General features: G+C 39.8%; 1 protein-coding gene across 2 annotated transcripts in view; it reads left to right on the top strand.

The window, feature by feature from the left end:
- LOC120533388 (zinc finger protein 850-like) overlaps positions 1–14,626 on the top strand; it is a 34,238-nt gene extending 19,612 nt beyond the window's left edge. For both annotated transcript variants that reach the window (XM_039760236.1, XM_039760237.1), the window contains exons 2-3: positions 5,125–5,568; positions 10,751–14,626. In XM_039760236.1, coding sequence (XP_039616170.1) covers positions 5,157–5,568; positions 10,751–13,074 — 2,736 coding nt within the window. In that variant the 5' untranslated portion in view covers positions 5,125–5,156 and the 3' untranslated portion in view covers positions 13,075–14,626. The remainder of the gene's footprint in view (positions 1–5,124; positions 5,569–10,750) is intronic.
- Positions 14,627–20,094: the final 5,468 nt, after the last annotated feature.

Below are 20,094 nucleotides of genomic sequence, written 5' to 3'. Positions count from 1 at the left end.
CTGAGTACTGCTGCAGTAAATAATTTCATCGATGGTTGCACACAATTACTGCGCCGTGAAACCCATGTTTAATAACGTGCTTTAACTCCTATCATCATGAAAATTATATCACGTATACATCTCAGTATTTTAGTTATTCAGAGAGCTGTAATATCACGAATGTAATGGATTCTGTGTCCAGTAGGAGGAAGAGAGCCAGTTTAAGAAGCAAGTAGTGATTCACACACACAGAGCACATAGAAGATCAAATACAAAACAAAGCATTTAACGTGTTATACTTTAATTACGATGTGATTTGAGAAACTGGTTAATTGAACGATTTTAAGATGAAGTTTATGATGTTCTACTTTAATGGCAAAATAAACTACGTGATTAAAGTGGAAATTTCGAGATTGAAGTTGACATTTCGTGCTTTTTCCTCACTGTGTGCCTTTTTTTTCTCTGTACCCTAATAAGCTTTCATATGACACTCAGATGGTGGGCTACAACTCGCCTTTTCACGGCGACTTTGATATGTGACTTCTTTTTTATTTCCGGCACTGTGCGATTTTGTGAACGTGAGCTTTCAAGTTTCTCCAACACGCTATGTTACTCGAACAACTTCCTTTCGTTTGATTATACCACGGTTCCTTTGCCTCCACTTGGTATTCGCTGAAATTCTTATATTTTCCCTCGTGCTTGTCCCATTGCCTTTTCACAGAAGGCTGAGATTAAGGGCGCTTTATACTGATTTGCATATTTAAAGAGGTGTAATTCTGGGAGGAAACTGGGCGGGACAGAAGACGTGTGCAGGTGCGTTTGTTTTCACGCTGATCGGGATTTATGTAGCAGAAGAATGTGGAAGTTGGCGAATGCCCAGATTCCTGCATCTGGATTTTTCTGTGCGTAAGCACATTTTGGCTTTTGTGCTTACGTCATGTTATAGTGCGAATTCTACGCACGGCGTTATGCATGAGGCCCCAGGTCTGTTTTATAAACGACTGAATTTATGTAACACTGCTGAATTAATGCATACATCTACTCTGATTGGTTCACTGGTTTGCACCCACATGACGTCCTGATCATTTGAGAGTCTATTCCATCACACTTTTGTTGTTCTCATATTGCTTAGACTGAATTTTTATCTTCGAAATCACTGTGTATTTGACAACAGCAACATTTATTTCTATCGCACATTTTCATACAAATGATGTAGCTCAAAGTGCTTTACAAGATGAAGAAAAAAATATATAAAAATAAGATTAGGTAATGCTAAGTAACAAAGAATAATGTACTCGGCTGGGGGGAAAAAAAAAACAATGTAGGGACATCATGGTGCTTTGATCAGGTGATGGGGGTGCAGTTCACCACCATAGAAAAACCAGAAAAAGAACAGTAGAGAAAGTAGGGGTTAGTACGGATTGCGGAGCCCTGGGGAAAAAAAGACAATGAAATGCATATCCAAAATATCAGGGTTACACTTAAATGAAGCTATGAGAAAGCCATTGTGAAAAAAACGACTGGACACACAACAAAGGTTTGTTGCAGCCACCCGTATAGTTTTGCTAGCTGCAAAAAGCTTTTAGTTGGGTACAATGTGTACAGGTTCGAGTCCAAAGTAGAATTGATTAGATATGTAGGATGATGGGTTTTTATAGTTTGTTCCCAGGAAGTGACATCCTCGGACCGGGACAGGAAGTGACATCCTCGGGGCCGGGACAGGAAGGATTTCTCGTATTTGGTCTGCTGAGAGAAAAGAGAGAGGTTTAGCACAAACCGCCGCCCCCGGCCTGGTGTGGGATTTGCGTTTTTCTGGTCCCTTCGGTTGACTCCCAAGCGCACGTGTGTGACACCATGTTATAATAATATCTACAGTATCTATTATATTAAAAAAATCCTGAAAAGAGATGATTTTTTTTAGCCTGGGATGAGACGTGACTTTTTCCAGAGAGATACTTTCATGTCCCGCGAGACAAGACTTTGATATTGATAAGATATTTAACCATGTCCAGGGCTGGAAATAAAAGACAAAGAGTAGATGACAAAGTAGAACATCGTAAAGAGGTTCCAAAACGTTGACGCGATACACACGCAGAGCAGGTTAGAGATTATGAAAGTACTAAAATTCGAAAATCTCAAAAAAACTGATAAGTAAAGACCACATTAGTGCAAACAAACAAATTATTACTCGGTGAAATAAACAAGCAGCGAAAAGAGATCAAATATATTGCTTGGATTTAAACTTTAAGTCGGAGACTTGTAGATCATCTAATTCGTGCTGCCATCAGGGAAAAGTAGTGTTTCTTCCCAATGAAGAGGTGTATCTGCAAGTATTAAAAGATTTGTTGTCTGGTGAAAGTGGAATCCACATACACGAGTGGCAGAGACACAAAGTGACTGGCACGTGAAGCGAGCAGAAGGAGAAGCCACCTAATAATAATAATTTGTTATTATAATGTCTGTCCAGTCTTGTTGTTTACAGGACCCCTGCTGATCTCTTAATCATCTCCTGGCATATTTTGACATTAACCCTCCTGTTAGTACATTTACTTAACCCTTTCAGTAGCTAGCTTCATGACATTTCTAAAAAATGCTTATATATTTCATGGGCATTGCTAGACCTAATTAACTAACTACTAATTAACTATTGTTACAACCTCTCGTGTCAAACATGAAACAAAATTGACAGTAAAAAAACATTACTCAGAGAGATTTTTTTTTTCCCCCGTTTCATTTGGTCCCCTTGCAATTTAAGGACAAGCCATCTTTACTAGACTTTAATTTCGCCGTTTCAAAACATCTTTGTGATTAAGATGAACATGTCCGTCTGCATTGCGTGAATCCTGCCTCAGCAGGGGCTATCAAACCAGGTCCTACAAGAAAGCTTTGCTTGACTTCTCATTACATCCATGATGGCTCACAACAGTACAACACCCTAGTACTCCTCCTCTTTAGTAACTCTGTGAGATGCCGCCTTTCACTTGATGCCCTATAATGTGCTTATTTTGCTTAATTGTTAATCCAGGACTACCTAACTATCATTATAATAGACTGCAAGTGTGCATTAAATCCCATCACGGGTTTATTTTCTGTTGGCAGCACTCTGTCCCAACAACATCTGAATGATTGCCGTTGGTTTCTAGTTCTCTCTTTTCCTAATTTTTCACGTCTGCATTATTTCAGTTGTTTAATGTTTGCCTATGTGAGCATTCAGCAGAGTGTTTTAATAGAGCGTATAATAGCTGCATATGAGTTTGAAGCGGTATCCTCAAAAATTGATAAAGCTTTAAGTGTTGATGGAAAACAAAGTAATGTTGTGTCATCATGTCATACGGCAATAAAATAAAAAGTAACGTAAAATGTGGATTTGAACATTAATAACACTGCTGCCATCCAATTCTCTCATTCCCAATTATTGCTATATCATGCATTTTCTGCAATACACACACAAGCTTATATGAATTCTGTTGCTGAATACACACACCATCAGTTTTAGGACCTGTAGGTCATATCCTTCTTAATTACACATGAACATCTTCGTTTTGTTTGTTGTGAGGATTTGTTTGCCTCTGCCACCCTGTATTCACTTTCTGTTTCCATCTCCACAGTTATACTGGCATACGCCGTGTTATCTTAGACGAACACCCACTGCCCACCATTGCGTGTGTCAATTGTGTGACCAGTAAAAAAAGGTGGCTTCCTGATGTGCTAAACTAAGCTAAAAATGATACCTAATAATTTCTTCTGGTTGACAGATTTTTACCGGTGTTTTGTTCCTAGTGCTACCCCATAACCGCTTAGTTCAGGGCCTGGGGATGCTCACATCCGAACACACAGACTAACCTTACGGGTTCTTATTATTGCAAAGAACTGGAAACAGTTTAAAATGTTATAACCTACCATCTGATCAGAGTTTTTAAGTTTAGACTTAAAAACAAAAATTAAAAAGTGATCAAAACGTAGTGTCAGATCTACATATAGTTATTCAAAGTAACTAATTTAAAGTTATTTTCTATGTAATTGTTTATGAATTAAAAAGTAAAAACAAAGAAATTCACAGGTTTAAAAAAACCTGCAGACCTCCACCACAAACCAACGTTCATATAATAAAGGTTCAAAAGAAAGTGACTCAGATTAAATTAAAAATTCTTAACTACCACCCCCCTTACTAACCAACTACCCTTAAATCAAATAAATATTTAAAACTGAATCAAACAATGGCCAACATCAGCCACTGCAAAGAATGAAAAGAAAATGTGTTCCTCTCTGTCAATGAGGTTGTGAATGAATTATTGAGTTTGGCTGAGATTTGAATTAAAACTCCAAATGCCACCTGTCATTGAGCAGCTATTCTAAAATCATAAAAGAGTTAGAATTAAACGAAGCAGCGGTCGACATCAACTACCGCAAAGAATAATAAAGAAAAAAACACACACACACACATGTGCCCCCACTATTAGCGAGGTTGTGAATTTCTTGAGTTGTGCTAAGATTTGCCACTCCAGTGTTCACCAGAAAGGTCACAGCTCCAGGTTTAAACAACAATTGGTACGACATAAAATCCAAAGAAATCAAACCCAAATCGTCAAATCTATTTAAATGCCATTACCAGCTCAGTCACCCCACCTACCTGTCTCGGTCGATACACATGGTGTCTTCAACACAGTATGGCAATCGCCTAATGAGAAGCACACTGCCTCACATTGGCTGCACTCGGGTCCTGGGACTCTGAGTTGGTTTGTCATGTGTTGGGTGCAGCAATGCGCTGTATCAGCGTCTGCTCCTAACCTCTCATTCTTAGTTATTTATAAACATAATCCTGTGACCCTACTTAGATAAACCTTCATCACTAGACTTCATACCACAATGCTGGCACCCCATGAACACTGTATGTTTAGTCCAAGTAGTGAATACTGCTGACCACCAACTGTGGGAGATGGTCTTGTTCGAGTCTGATGAACCTTCACTCCACTCCAACATTTGTTTTGTTTGTGATAATTTGATATGAAGAGTAACTGACTGCATTCTATCAGCTATCAGACATGGCATAAACCATAACTGAGAGGGTGTTGTAAATTTAAATTCAGATGTGTTTAGATAATAATAGTGCAGTCTTGATGGAATTCAATCCTATTCTTTCCACAGAGAGAGAAGCTATCATTTACTGTAATCTCTAGATGGATGTGAAAGAGGAGACGTGTGAGGCTGACATGAACATCATGAAGATAGAGATGTCAAATATTAAGGAGGACCACTGTGAATGGGAGCCTGCCCACCCTAAACAAGGTAATCTCCACATTAAGGAAGAAGACTGTAAACTGGAGTTGGTGGACATTAAAGAAGAAATTGAAGAGAAGTTTATCAGCATTGAGACACACAAACATAAAAGTGCGGAGAGTGTCCAGGAAAACGACCTTCATTACAGGTGTCAAGATGGAGCAGCGATGGGGTTGGTATCTCCTCAGAGCACACACTGCTCCTCTGCAGGGCTTTCTATCCACGTGAAGTCTGAATCATTACAGTCTGACACAAGGAGGATCGAGGAGATATCATCTGTTAGAACTCTGGAAGATCAGCCACCATCTACAAGTAAGTATGGAGAGAGTAAGTATAAAATATGTGTAGGTTTGAGGATTGGGAGTTATGGGCTTGAAAGGGAGTGGTCTTGTGTTTTTTATGAGAATCTATGAAATGTGACTAAAAGGTTGAGTGTTCAAGGTGCCTTCGCCTTATTTATGGCTGCTCTTCTTGTACTATACAGTAGTTGTAAATTTGTGTCAGTGCTCTGAGTCTATCCTTGGTGTACAAAAGAACAGTTGCAGGAAAAAGCCTGTGACCCTTTTGGCCGTTTATGGATTTCTGCATGAATTCCTCGAAACAGTGCAGTCTGATCTTCAGCTAAGTCACAGTAACAGACCATCACAATCCAGTAGCACACAAACAACTGGACTTCTTGTCAGTTCTGAACACATTGCTTAAACATTGACAGTCTGCTGTCTGACCCCCTGTCTTTATTAACTGGTTGACCTCCCTTTAGATCCAGTGACCTACACTGTTTCAAGTAGCTGTTGATTGTTGAAGCAGGCTAACATGGCAGGGTCGCCCTCCGCCCCAATGAAGGCACTCGGACACTTCAGAACAGGCAGCAGAATTAGGCTTTTATCGTATGGCGTGCATACAGACTCACTTAAGATGGAACAATGATGACCCTTTTCTTTTATCACATTCTTATCATTTAAGCCATTATTCTTCCTCCTCTAACTTCTAGCATTCCACTGAACTAGTCCTGCCTCTTGTTGATTCTACTAATAATTCTTAGTTAAGGGGGTGTCAAGCCTCGCTTTGTCTGTCTTATCTATTTGATAAGGAATATTGTTGCTTGCTACTATAATTTATATAATAAATTATATAAACATTCCCTCTCTAAGCGAGGGGCCCATTTTTCTGCAGCTCTCCTCCACGTCTAACCTTTGGCTTAATAAACTATGGGTGGTTTCTAGCTTATACAAAATTATAAATATATGTTGGTATATGTCTTTTTAATAATAATTTAATACATCTTGAATGCTTATTAAAATAGAGTTCTTTTCTCATGTGCTTCATTCTTTTGTAATACATGGAGATTACCAATGTTAAGAATTCTATTTTCTTTATGATCAGTTTTGAATTTTAGCTTATTCTAACACATTTCCACACTTTTTCAATTCCTTGATTTCTCTGGGATTCCGTGGATGATCAGCTGCCTTCAGGTTAGAGCACAGAATCTGTTTTTGTTGAGCTCTGGGCTCTGATCAGCCATCCCAGAATACCCGTGCCCTTCTCTGTAACCTTTCTTGTTGTTTATTTCTTCCTTTTGATTTGACTGTTTATTTGTTTGATCTCTCTAGTACTCTACCCTGACATTCATTTGCCAGATTTCTTTATAACTTGTTCTATTCACTTGATGGCAGTAAGCTGTCCGCGCTTTGACAAAGCACAACATGGTGCTCCCTCTACAGGTTGGGGCATAAAGATCTCCCACATTTTGAAGGTGTATCAAAAAGCAATGAAGCTATCTAAAAATTGTATATATTTCTTAAAAGTACATGAAAAACAGTTTTGTTTTAATGGGTTTTAAAAATCATATCAGACTAATGCCAGCTGTCATTGGCAATACATTGCTGAAGACGTTCCCGGAAGTTCTCCATTACTCTCCGAGTCATCTCCGGCGGAATGGCAGCGATTTCCTGTCTGATCCTTTCCTTCAAATTAGGGCAGCAGTAGCTCAGTCGGTAGAGCGGGTTGTCCAGCAATCGGAGGGTCGCAGGTTCGATCCTGGCTCCCGGCATGAGAATGCAGCTGTTGTGTCCTTGGGCAAGACACTTAACCTACCTTGCCTGCTGGTGGTGGTCGGAAGGATTGGTGGCGCCAGTGTTCGGCAGCCTCACTTCTGTCAGTGTGCCCCAGGGCAGCTGTGGCTACATAGTAGCTTATCATCACCAGCGTATGAATGTGTGTGTGAATGGGTGAATGACTGTCGTGTTGTAAAGCGCCTAGGGGGGGTTCTTGAATATATCAAAAAAAAAAAGAAGGGCTATATCAAAAACAGGCCATTTACCATTTACCATTCAAATCTTCAAGAGGTCAAGGCAATGTTTGAAAACCTTTTCCTTTAGGTATTCCCCCCCAAGGAAAAAGTCACATGGGCTTAAATCTGGTGACCGTGCTGGCCACTCGTTGTGCTGTGTGAGCTGTGGCCCCGTCCTGTTGAATCCACACATGTTATGTATCCACATCTCCAACATTTCAACATACCGTTCGGATGTCACAGTTACTGTTGCACCACCTTCCTCAAAAAAGTACGGGCCGATCACACCAAAGTCGTTACACAAGGAGAGTGAAGCCGTCATCCGTGGACTTCATGAGGATTATGTTCAGCCCAGTAGCGAAAATTCTGCTTGTTTACAGCTCCACTGATATGGAAGTGAACCTCATCGCTACTCTGAAGAGCAGCTGCAGCAGGAACCTGTTCATTAATTTCTGCGCTTGGGGCACTGCGGTTGGCATGATCTCTTTTACTTAATTCTTGAGCCAACATCATTTTGCAGAATCCTCCTCAAACTCCGACTTGGTATCCCCCGTGCCATGGCATGCTTACGAGTGGAACGCCTTGGCGATTGCTGAATAGATGCTCTTGCTGCTTTCACATTTTCTGGCATTCTAACAGGTTCTAGGTCTGCCAGGTGATTTTTCTTTTCAGGGTGAACCCAGTTGCCCGAAGGTTAGAAATCCATAACAAAATCGTTTTTGATCTGGTACAGATGCATTTCGAGAGAGCGTGAAGTGTGTATGGAACACAATCTGCATCGCTGTCACAGAATGGTTGTTCTCATAATATGCTTGAAGAACAGCCCCGATGTTCACAGGTCCAACTCATGAATGAGACTGAAAACAGTAGAATGAGACCTACCCCGCCTCTCTACCCCCATTACAGTCTGCGCAGTTTTCCCTTAAAATGTCGGAGATCTTTAAGTCCCACCCAGTACTATTAGCTTTTGGTATTGGTGTGTAGCATTTTCTTTTTTCTTTTCTTTTCTTTTTTTTTTTTAAATTCCCCCAAACATGATGCTGCCAAAGTTAAACTTTTGCCTCTTCAATTCATTTCTCCACTGAACATTCAATGTGGAGCAACAAGGTGGCCTCTTGAAAGCCTGGTACTTTAATGGTGTTTGCTTTGGTTTCCTGTGTTGTTTCTTTCCATTAATGCCATTCTTGTTTTTCCTTTGTGAAGTTTTAGAGATGTACGTAGTTCCTTTGCTGTTCCCCTCATGGTCCTCTTTCACCTCAGCACTTTGTTCATTGCACACTGCAGTACTGAATTTCCTCCATTTGTAGACAGCTTATCATCTGGTGGATTGATGAACACTCCATTCTTACAAAATTCTTTGGTCCCCTTTTCAAACCTTTCCACAGAGATCTTCAGATATTTCATTGTCCATGTGAACAGGTCTTTCTTGAGAAGAGCCGACTCTGTCAGTATCCAAATCTCCTCCAATCTAATCTATGACTGTTTCAACAATTGTTCAAATTGACAGCCCAGTTGTTTGGTGTGTAATTGTGATCTAATTGAATTGTTGTCATCCAGCGCACATGCAGCATTGTAGTATCACAAAATCTTTCTTGCAACTGTAATTTTAAACTCCACCCAAATTCTACTAAAATGTGTTTGTTAACCCATGAAGTCTGTTCTGATGCCTGAAAAAAAGAAGAACATTTTCTTGCTGTTTCTAACATAATTGGTATCTTGAGACCAATACTGGAAAATAGCAAATTTTAAACATACCCGTGGAAGAAATCTTGTGTTACTCGCGTCTCATACTCCATACATTTAGTCATTAAATTAAATTAGAATTTTTAAGTCACAATGTCATTTAATCTTCTCATATCATTTTGTTAATGCTTACAAGTGTGTATACTTTGTTTAACTAGAAGGTCATGTTAAAATAGACAGACAACAGAGCTCATCGTTCTGATGCTCCGCCTCCCCCTTTTGTCTTGCCGCTGACCAGCGATCAGATACAGAAATGGGTTGTGTCAGTCAATGCAAATGAAGGCAATCTGCCTAAGTGGAGAGAGAGGAGCAACGCTTGTCAAAGCTCCAAGAAGATGTCATTAGCAAGCACAGTATTAAACCTCAAGTGTGTGCCAGGCGTTGTGACTGCTTCTACAGTATATATAAGCTGGTCATATTTCTGCTGGTCTTGTTGTAATGTTAGACTCCAGAGTGGCTTTTCCTTTATCATGTTAGGCATCAGTTGTGAATGGACTGCTCTCAAGACCTCGGTAATGGAGGTCACTTCAAGGAGTTCTGGCCAGTTAGTGCCTGTCATGACTGCAACCCAACAAGTCAATAGAGGATGCTAAGGTTAAGTGAAACTAACAAAATATGAGAGACCTGCCATTTAATGTTAGTCACATCAAAAGATTCTCCTACTAAAGTGAACCAACATATTTGAAGCTGCATGTCTTGGTGTAATGAAAACCTACAGAAGCATTTTGGCTTACGGAGACTTGTGTGAAAAGCAGAGTTAACAGGCTTTGTTAATTTTCCCTTTTTAATTCAGTGCATTTTTTCCAGTAGGGCTCTTCATTAAGTGCCTGTTTGCTGTTCTTCCACCTGAAAATGCTATGAGAGAAGTCATTAAACAGACCATCCTTTACATATGTTTACACACACATTCGAGTAAATCACAAAGAAACAGCACATTTTAGTTTGAATACCATAAATAAATCATGGGAGTACTCCTCTATTAATGTTGTATTGAAAATTATTATTGATTCCAGTGTGTCAAAGCTGATTTCACCTGCCAATTCCCTTTATAGCAGACCCAAATAACTGCACTGATTCTGTGTTTTCTTGTCTTCTAATTTTCTCACAGACCACAGCAGTTCTTGTAGGTTTGTTCATTGAAAGTCGCTTTGTTCTTTTCTCTATTTTTCTGTGGTGATTTAAATAATTTCAATATCCAATATCTGAGAAATACTCTTGTCAGGTGGGTTTATTACACGTGATCTGCTTAATTTGCTATTTCACTTTCATGGCTCCAGTAATTGTCCTCATGTGGCAAGTAGTTGAATGTCTTTTTATGTGTTTAATTTAAATACTTGGTGGAATTTGGAAAAACCTTTTAAAAGCATAAGCAATCATAAGACTTTTAGTTGTAACTTAATGTTAATAGTAGGAAAGCAAATAGAAAATTAACTTGTCTTTTTAATTTTTTATTTTTTTCAGGAGACGAACCTCACTGCTGTTCTGAATGTGGCAAAGAATTTTTTGATGGGAATAGTCTGATGAAACATTTAAGAGTTCACACAGGACAGAAGCTGTATTGTTGTTCAGAATGTGGAAAACAATTCACAAGAATTAGCAATCTACATAGACACAGAAAAATCCACACGGGAGAGAAGCCTTATTGTTGTAATGAGTGTGGCAGACAATTTGGTGACAAGAGTACACTTCAGAGACACAGTAGAATCCACACTGGTGAGAAGCCGCTTTTCTGCTCTGATTGTGGCAAGCAGTTCTTTGACAGAATGAATCTTCAGAGCCATGCAAAACTTCACACAGGAGAAAAACCGTTCTACTGTTATGAATGTGGCAAAGAATTTTTTGACAGGAATAGTCTGCGGCAACATTTAACAGTTCACACAGGAGAGAAGCTGTATTGTTGTTCAGAATGTGGAAGACAGTTCATAAGAATTAGCAGTCTTCATAGACACAAAAAAAATCACACGGGAGAGAAGCCATATTCCTGTTTAGAATGTGGGAAACGATTCACAGTAATCAGTAGTCTTCATCGACACAGAAAAATTCACACGGGAGAGAAGCCGTTTTGTTGTAATCAATGTGGCAAACAATTTGGTGAGAAGAACAGTCTTCAGATACACATGGTAGTCCACACTGCAAAGAAACCATATTGCTGTTTGGAATGTGGCAAACAATTCTCACGAACCAACAGTCTTAAGCGCCACATAAGAACTCACACTGGAGAGAAACCATATTGCTGCTCAGTATGTGACAAACAATTTACAAACATCGCCAGTCTTCATAGACACAGAAAATTTCATACGGGAGAGAAGCCATATTGTTGTTCAGAATGTGGAAAACAATTTGCTGTAATCGGCGGTCTTCATCGACACAGAAAAATTCACACGGGAGAGAAGCCGTATTGCTGTAATAAATGTGGCAAAGAATTTGTTGACAAGAGTACTCTTAAGAAACACACTGCAATCCATACTGCAGAAAAGCCATATTGCTGTTTGGAATGTGGCAAACGATTCCCATATACCAACAGTCTTAAGGTCCACATAAGAATTCACACTGGGGAGAAGCCATATTACTGCTCAGTATGTAACAAACAATTCAGAACAATCAGCCAGCTTCGTAGACACAGAAAAACTCACACAGGTGAGAAGCCATATTCTTGTTCTGATTGTGGAAAACAATTCTCAGAAAGCTCTTATCTTCATAGACACAGAACAGTCCACACAGGAGAGAAGCCGTATTGTTGTTCAGAATGTGAAAGACAATTCAGAACACTCCGCAGTCTTCAGAGACACACAAAAAATCACACGGGAGAGAAGCCTTATTCTTGTTCTGAATGTGGCAAACAATTCTCAGAAATTACTTATCTTCATAGACACAAAAAAATCCACTCTGAAGAGAAGCCGTACTGCTGTAATGAATGTGGTAAACAATATGGTTACAAGAGTGCACTTCAGAAACATACTACAACCCACACCAGAGAGAAGTCATATTGCTGTTTAGAATGTGGGAAGCAGTTTTCACAAACTAGCAGTCATGATGACCATATAAAAACTCTCACTGGAGAGAAGCCACATTTCTGCTCTGATTGTGGCAAGCAGTACAGTGACGGAATGGACCTTCAAAGCCAGGCAACCGTTCACACAGGAGAAAAGCCGAGAAAAGAAATTTGTGATGAGAGTAGTCTTCAGAAACATACTGCAAAGAAGCCATATTGCTGTTTGGAATGTGGCAAACGATTCTCACAAAACAACAGTCTTAAGTACCACATAAGAACTCATACTGGAGAGAAACCATATTGCTGCTCGGTATGTGACAAAAGATTCTTTGACAAGAGTTCTCTTCTGAGGCACATTACAGTTCACACAGGAGAGAAGCCATATTGTTGTTCTCAATGTGGCAAACACTTTTCGACGATCTGCAATCTACGCAAACACAGAAAAATTCACATGGGCGATAAACCATACTGCTGTTCTGAATGTGGGAAACGGTTTGCACAAAGACCTACTCTAGTGAACCACAAAGAAATTCATAAAGGAAAGAAGCCATTTTCATGTTCTGAATGTGGAAAACAATTCCTGCGAATTTCTACTTTACAGAGGCACACAAGAACTCATACGGGAGAGAAGCCATTTTGCTGTTCTGAATGTGGGAGACAGTTTTCACAAAGAGGCAGGCTAGTGAGCCACGAAAAAATTCACACGGGGGAGAGTCTGCATTGCTGTTCTCAGTGTGGCAAACAGTTTTTGCATATGTGTAACCTTAAGAAACACACCAGAGTTCACCTTTAGAGAAATAGCTTCACGTGGTAAAGAAATTCTGACAAGACCTCCAAATGACAGTTGGGCTGGATATGTGTACCGAGGCAACGGTCATTAACTGAAAAATCAGAAATGGTTGAAAGATCAAGCTGGATGAGGAGGGTATCATCAGATAACTAAACTCAGGAGAAACAAATATTTGTGAGTAAATGAAGTTTCAGAAATATAACCATAAGGAATTAAAGCAGAAAATCAACAAAGAGGACGAGGTGTGACAATTTAATTCCTGGAATGGACATGTAGTGTCGCCCATGATGTAATTGTACCGAAATTGCCTGAATCTTCATCTTTGAATATGTTTGAACTAATACGTGCATAAATTTCAAGCTGATGGAGCTAGTTGTTAGTTATCTATTACCTTCACAACAGCTTTTTGAATGTACACTTTGGCCTAAAAGTGAGTGATTGAAATTTAGAGCAACGTATTCATATAAAATTTTGTGTGAAAAATCGGCAAATGCACAACTGAAATGTTACAACTGTTGCAAGTAGCTTATGGTGAAAATACTATGAAAAAGTCGAGGGTGTTTGATTGTGCTGAAAAGGATGAAGATATTTTAATATAACTGATATCCAACAGAAAGTGACACAGCTGCTCAACAGTATTCCCGAAAATCAGTTCCAGGCCTGCTTCCAAAAATGTGAGCACCGTTTGTCAGTGTATAGATGTACAAGGGGAGTACTTTAAAGGCAACAGTAGCTACTAGTGTACAGTTCCACATGTATATTTATTAAAGGTGCATTCCGGGAATTAAATTGTCACACCTCGTACATCTGTTGAACACAGGTGATTCTCAGAACTTGCCTGGTATCATGCAATAAAATCCTGGTGATGAACCAGCTTCCCATTCCCATCCTATCTTACGGCTTTGGCAGCCCTGACTGGACAATATAAACTGGACATAACATGAGAACTTCTGCATGCATACCAGTCAATATACAAGAATCAAGGCATCCCTAGAATGTACATTTCGAGATCTGAAGGAGACATGGGGCTCATCGAAATGGATGACTTATTCAGGGCTACAATCATTGGACTTCAGACATTCCTTCTCTACTCAACATACCGGCATATTCAGAAGGTACTTTAACATAAAGCAAACCAACCCAAATCAACATCAGTTTTAAGGCTTGACAGAGACCCCCCCAATTTGCTTGGATATCGAAAACAAGAATAGCAAAGGACCGAGCAGCAGAAGAGGAAGAGTACTTGGAAAGACCACAAATATAGACCACAGAAAATAACAGATGTCCTACTCTGGTCCTGTGTTGGCCAAAAATATGGCCTGAAATTCAGTGTGAAATTGCTTGGATTTCACAGAGTTGGTAATTCCCGCAAAATATTATTTTTAATGCTCCTTTTTTCCCCATGTTTATTTGGTAAGCACTCTTTCTTACATCTTGCAAAGAATAGGAAGCATTTTTGTAATCATTATTTTGTAATAATGTGAAGTTTGTTACTTGGGCATTTATTTTTCATACAATCCCCTCCACAAGTAATAATAATTTTTTACATTTATATAGCGCTTTTCTCACTACTCAAAGTGCACAGCAATTGCAGGTTAAGGGCCCAACAGAGCAGAGTCCCTTTTGTCATTTACGGGATTCGAACCTCGAACCTTCAGATTGCCAGTGCAGATCCCTAGCCTCAGAGCCACCACTCCGCCTATTCCAAGTATTGGAAAAGCAAGGCCAGTAATGCATTTGTCTTTGCTGTGCACTGAAGGCAGTGGTGTGTGACATCAAATGATGAAGATGAGAAGAGTGTCAGCTTTCATTTCCAGGTATTTCCATAGCGATATGTTAAACCACATACTGTAGTGCTGAGCACCGTTTATATAAAAACCATCCAGTTTTTCAAGTGAGCACAAGTATTGGAACAGAATGTTTTCAACTAAATGAAAGTCAGAAGTACTTCATATTTGGTCGCATATTTCATGCTTGTAATAACTGCATCGAGCCTACGACTCCACAGACTGCACCATATTTCTTGTTTCTTCACTGGTGATGCCTTTCCAGGCTTTTACCACAGTATCTTTTAGTTGTTGTCTGTTTTGAGGGGTTTCTTCCTTCAGTCTTCTCTTCAGGAGGTAAAATGGCTTGTTCAGTTGTGTTAAAATCTGCTGATTGACCTGGCCAGCCCAAAACCTTCCATTTTTTCCCCTTGATGAAGTCCTTTGTTGTGGTGGCAATGTGTCTTGCTGCATAATAAAGTTCCTCCAGATTAGTTTGGATGCAGCTCTGTGTAAATTGACAGATGATGTGTTTCTGTAGGCTACCGAGTTCATTCTGTTATGACCATCATGAGTTACATCAGGGGTCACCAACGCCAGTCCAGAAGACCACCATGGCTGCAGGTTTTCATTCTAACCCCTTCTCTTAATTAGTGACCTGTTTTTCCTGCTAATTAACTTCTTTTTCCATTCATTTTATTTGACTTTTTTTTTTTTTAGATTTGATCCCCTGAATTTTTTTCATCCTTCCTCTGAATTGTTTCATTTCTTTTCTTCTGTGGCACCTAAAGAGAATTGAAATGTGAAGTGAGTGAGCCAGCAGAAGACCAACTGAGTCAGGGCCTCAAACTCCAGCCAGTTGCTTCATTAGGCGCCGATTCCTGTTGTTAATTACACTCGTTCTGTAATTCTATGACTTGTTGCTGCTCTCATTGTGCAATAGCAGACATTTCTGAAATTGTTGATTTTCTCTTTTCAAACAGTTCTGTTAAAATGTTTTGTGGACCTCAGCAGATCAATATTCCTCAGACCTTCATCTTTATTTAATTTCAGATAGTGTACGATGACCACAGTTTGCTGGTCGTGTTTAGGCTCATTTTGTATCTCATTATTGTTTGTCAGCTAATTAAGGAAGAAGAAACAATGAAGGAGTCTGAGTCTTCAAGAACAAGTCAATTAAAATGAATTCATAAGATGTTAATTAGCAGCAAGAACAGGTCACTAATTAAGAAGAGGGTTAGAATGAAAACCTGCAGCCACTGGGGGCCTACATGATTGGAGTTGGGGACCCTTGAGTTTCCTCATCAATACAAATGATTGAGCCTGATTCAAAAGCAGCCATGCAAGCCCAAGCCATGAGCCAACCTCAGCCGTGTTTCACAGATGACCTCATATGTTTAAGATCACAAGAAGATCCCTTCTTTCTCCATACTCCATGTTAGAAGTCCATCTTTGTCCCAGTGGTCCATTAAACGTTTTAGCTCATCTCTGTACTTTTTTTGCAAATTTTAATCTGACTTTCCTATTTTTCCCGCTGATGAGTGATTTGCATCTTGCAGTGTGGCCTCCATATTCTTGTTCTCTACATCTCCTTCAACCAGTGGAGGTTCTTCATGATGGTGTTTTGGGGTTTCTCTTGACTGCTCTCACCATTTGTCTGTCATTTAGTTGGTGTTGTTTTCCTTGGATAACCACTTCATTGGTTGTTGCTCAGTACACCAGTGGTTTTCTCCTCATTTTTCAGGACATTTTCCAAGTTGTGGTAGTGGCCCAATGCTTTTGACCTCTCATGCATTTCTCCCCCTTTTCTAAGCTTCAGAATAACACTCTTGACAGCTCTCAGGTCTTCATGCTGGCGTATCCTCCTTACCTATAAATGCTGTCTTCACAGGTGAAAGCCAAAGCTTAATCTGAGAGTTGATATCCAGGGCTACCTTCACGATTAAATAATCCATTTTAAATAACACACTTGAGTTAACAAGAAACACCTGTCACTTGTCATGGTATAAAACTGGGTGGTTTGACACATAAGGTGCTCTCTTCTTTGTGGTTTAACATATGGAGATGTAAATACCAGGGAGAATAAAAGCTGAAACTCTGCTCTCTCTTCTCATCTTCATCTTTTGATCTCACACTCCAATGTCTTCATGTGAAGCAACAAAACAACAAATTCACTGGCCTCGCTGTTCCCATACTTGTTGAGGGGACTGACTGTATGCATGGGATGTCACCTTCCTCTTGACATTGCCCTTCACTGGAATGTTCAGCTTTTTAAGTGACAAGGACATGGGACATGTGGTGTCCTTTCTTTAAACTACACTTTATAAGAAACTCAACTTAACCTTGGTAAATTGAAGACTGAAAAGTGAAGTATATTTTTACATGCCGGTACTGCAGAAATTCAGGAAATGACTGGGATTGTGTAATGAATTTGTGTTCAGGTTTGTTCTTTTTGTATGATTTGACCAACCAACAGCTTTCAGTTCATGGCTGTGTTGACAAATCTAAAGAAACACGATTGTCAGTTTATAGTGGGGGTGACTGCCTTTAAACGTGAATCTGAAGAGTGAGAATCAGTGACGTACCTCAGCAGTGACATTCATGTCCTATGAAGTCAGTAGACGGAGTGGGAGATCATGGAGGGTCATGAGGTCGCTGGTAAGGGGTGTGTGGCGCTCCTGATATCTCTGTAAAGGATGAAGGTCCAAGTCTTTAGAGTTCTGGTGCTCCCTGTTTGTGAGACATGGACGCTAGCAGTGACCTGAGATGAAGACTGGACTCCTGTGTCTCTTCAGAGAATCCTGGGGTCCTGCTGGTGTGACTTGGTGTTGCTCACAGAGTCCTGAATGAGGCACATGACCTGCAGTGTGAGGGAGCGTCAGTTACGGCACTACGGCCATGTTGTGTGATTCCCAGAGGGTGATCAGCTCACAGGGTCCTCCTTTTGAGGCAAGATGTCTGAATAAGGAGCCCGAGTTCCCTTCGAAAGCTTGCATATCGTAATTTGTTCAGTTAGCTAGTAAAAGGTGTCCTGTTTGCTTGACTTCTCACTACATTCATAACGGCTAACACGGTACAACACCCTAATTAAATATCTCGGTTTTCTTAAGTTTACAGCATTCACACTTGTTTGCTTCACCTTCTTAAAGTTATATGGCAGGAAAAACAGTAGGATATGGATTAAAAAGTGAAAAAGACACATTTTTCTTTGTCTATTTTACATATTCTAAGTTTTATTTATTTATTTTTTCTTTCAATTACTCTACTGCTGCAACCTTTCCTTGGCCACATGCACAGGCTTCATGCAAAAATTTAAAATTTCTATGAAGTTCAAATAGCAAAAATAAATTCTTTGAAGGACTGGCTAATACAACAACTTCACTTTTTGATGAGCAACTGTAAGTTTCAAAATTATCAAATTGTAACATTAAACAAATGCCCAAAATATCACAATCTTAAGTGTGTTTTAAACTCTGGGTCTTTGAAGCCCACCCTGACACACTTGGATTCCCCTCCCTGGACTCTGAAGACCCCTGTTGTCGGTGAGTTTGCACAATGGTGTGGCCGCTCCTATTTACAGTTTAATATTTCAAAGACCTAAGATGTGGTTGTAGATGTCAGGAGCTCCACACCATCCACTGGCTCAGCTTTACTTAAAGGGGCGAGACGGTGGAGATGGTAGAGCAATACAAAGATCTGCGAACAACCATTGAGTACAAACTTGATCTTAAAACAGCGCAAATCAGTAAGAGAGGGGCAGCTACGACTTTTCTTTCTTAGAAAGCTCAACTGTTTTAAATTGGACCAAACCAGAGTGACGCTTTTTTGTAAGTAATTTATTGAATCGATTGTTATATTTGCTTTTATCTGTTGATTTGACATCCTCTGCTGTACGAATATAAACCACTATAAAAATCAGCTGTAACAGGATTGGTTCTCACTGAGATGTTAGAGAGAAAGCCAACACAATTCTGTCAGACAGTCGCCATCCCCTTCGCTTGATAGTTGACATCAGGCTGCAGGTTTAGGATTTCAAAGGGAAAGAGCAGCAGGTTTAAGAACTCTTATTTCTAGAGCTACAAGCATTTTAAATGTGGGTGCTACTTGGGATGGTACTAAACGTTAAATTCTGTATTACTGTTTAGTGTACTGTTGAAAGTACCGTATATACTCGTGTACAAGTTGGAAACCTGAAAAATCGGTCATAAAATCAGACCTCGACTTGTACGCCCGTTCAATAATACGACACTTATTATTTTTTTCCCCGTCTTCTTGCCTCCTCCAATCTCCCATCAGTTTCTCAGACACAGCACATTTTGTTGCAGCAGCGCAGTTACCAATTTCTTTCTGCACTTCAGTGACTGTTAATTTAAAACCAGCTTCATTTTTTCTTCTGATCAAACACTCCATCGTAGATAAGGGATGTTCTTACGATAAAGGTGTATGAGGGTGTGAGAGAGAAAAACACAAAACAGTGCAAATGTCGCTTCGGAGTGGCTCGGGTATTACTGTGTGGTCACGTAGACAATACATAGAAATAAAGGCCGTGTGCTCCGTCGTTACTCTCTCTCAGGTGGGTGTTAGCATATCATAATCTCTTGGACCAATAGCGTGAGTTTTACACACTCGACTTACACAAACAACAATATAAAATACCAGAAAGTGTACGGTAAAATCAAGCCCTGACTCCTCCGCGGGAGGACTTATACTCGAGTATATACGGTAATTGTTCTTCTGTGTATTGATCTCCAGTGTGTGTGTGTGGAATAACATCGGTTGTCTAATGTTGTGTCTTTTCTTATTTATTTTATCTCTGTAACAATGTCGTCTGTTCTTCTACTTTCCTGCTCCAAACCAATTTCCCTCTGGGATAATAAAGTCTACCTAACCTAACCATTGTGTTAAATGTAAAGGCGGTGATTTCCAACCAGTTTCAGAAAAGCCCTCACTAGCGCATGGCTAACTGACAAGAGGCAAGTAAAACCAAGGGATGAGCGACTGGTAATGGCTGCACAGGACAGTGGGCCGCACACAAGACGGGGTACAAGGCAGTGTGGTAGAAATCAAAGATCTTCATTAAACAACGAAACATATCTGTAAGAGCCAATCTTAGAAAGTAACACTTAAGGTTAAGTTAACTTTATATTAGTGTTTGTTTAATCGTAGACCTAGACAATGGTATGGCTTTTAACTCCCTCTTAGTTAGTATGAGAGAGAACTTTCTTGCTATAAATAAGATACAGTGTGTTCATAAAGT

This window comes from Polypterus senegalus, chromosome 8 (genome assembly GCF_016835505.1).
Source record: "Polypterus senegalus isolate Bchr_013 chromosome 8, ASM1683550v1, whole genome shotgun sequence".
NCBI classification, from domain to species: Eukaryota; Metazoa; Chordata; class Cladistia; order Polypteriformes; family Polypteridae; genus Polypterus; species Polypterus senegalus.
The sequence above is the reverse complement of the archived record's forward strand: the minus strand, read 5'-3'. Positions and strand labels throughout refer to the sequence as shown.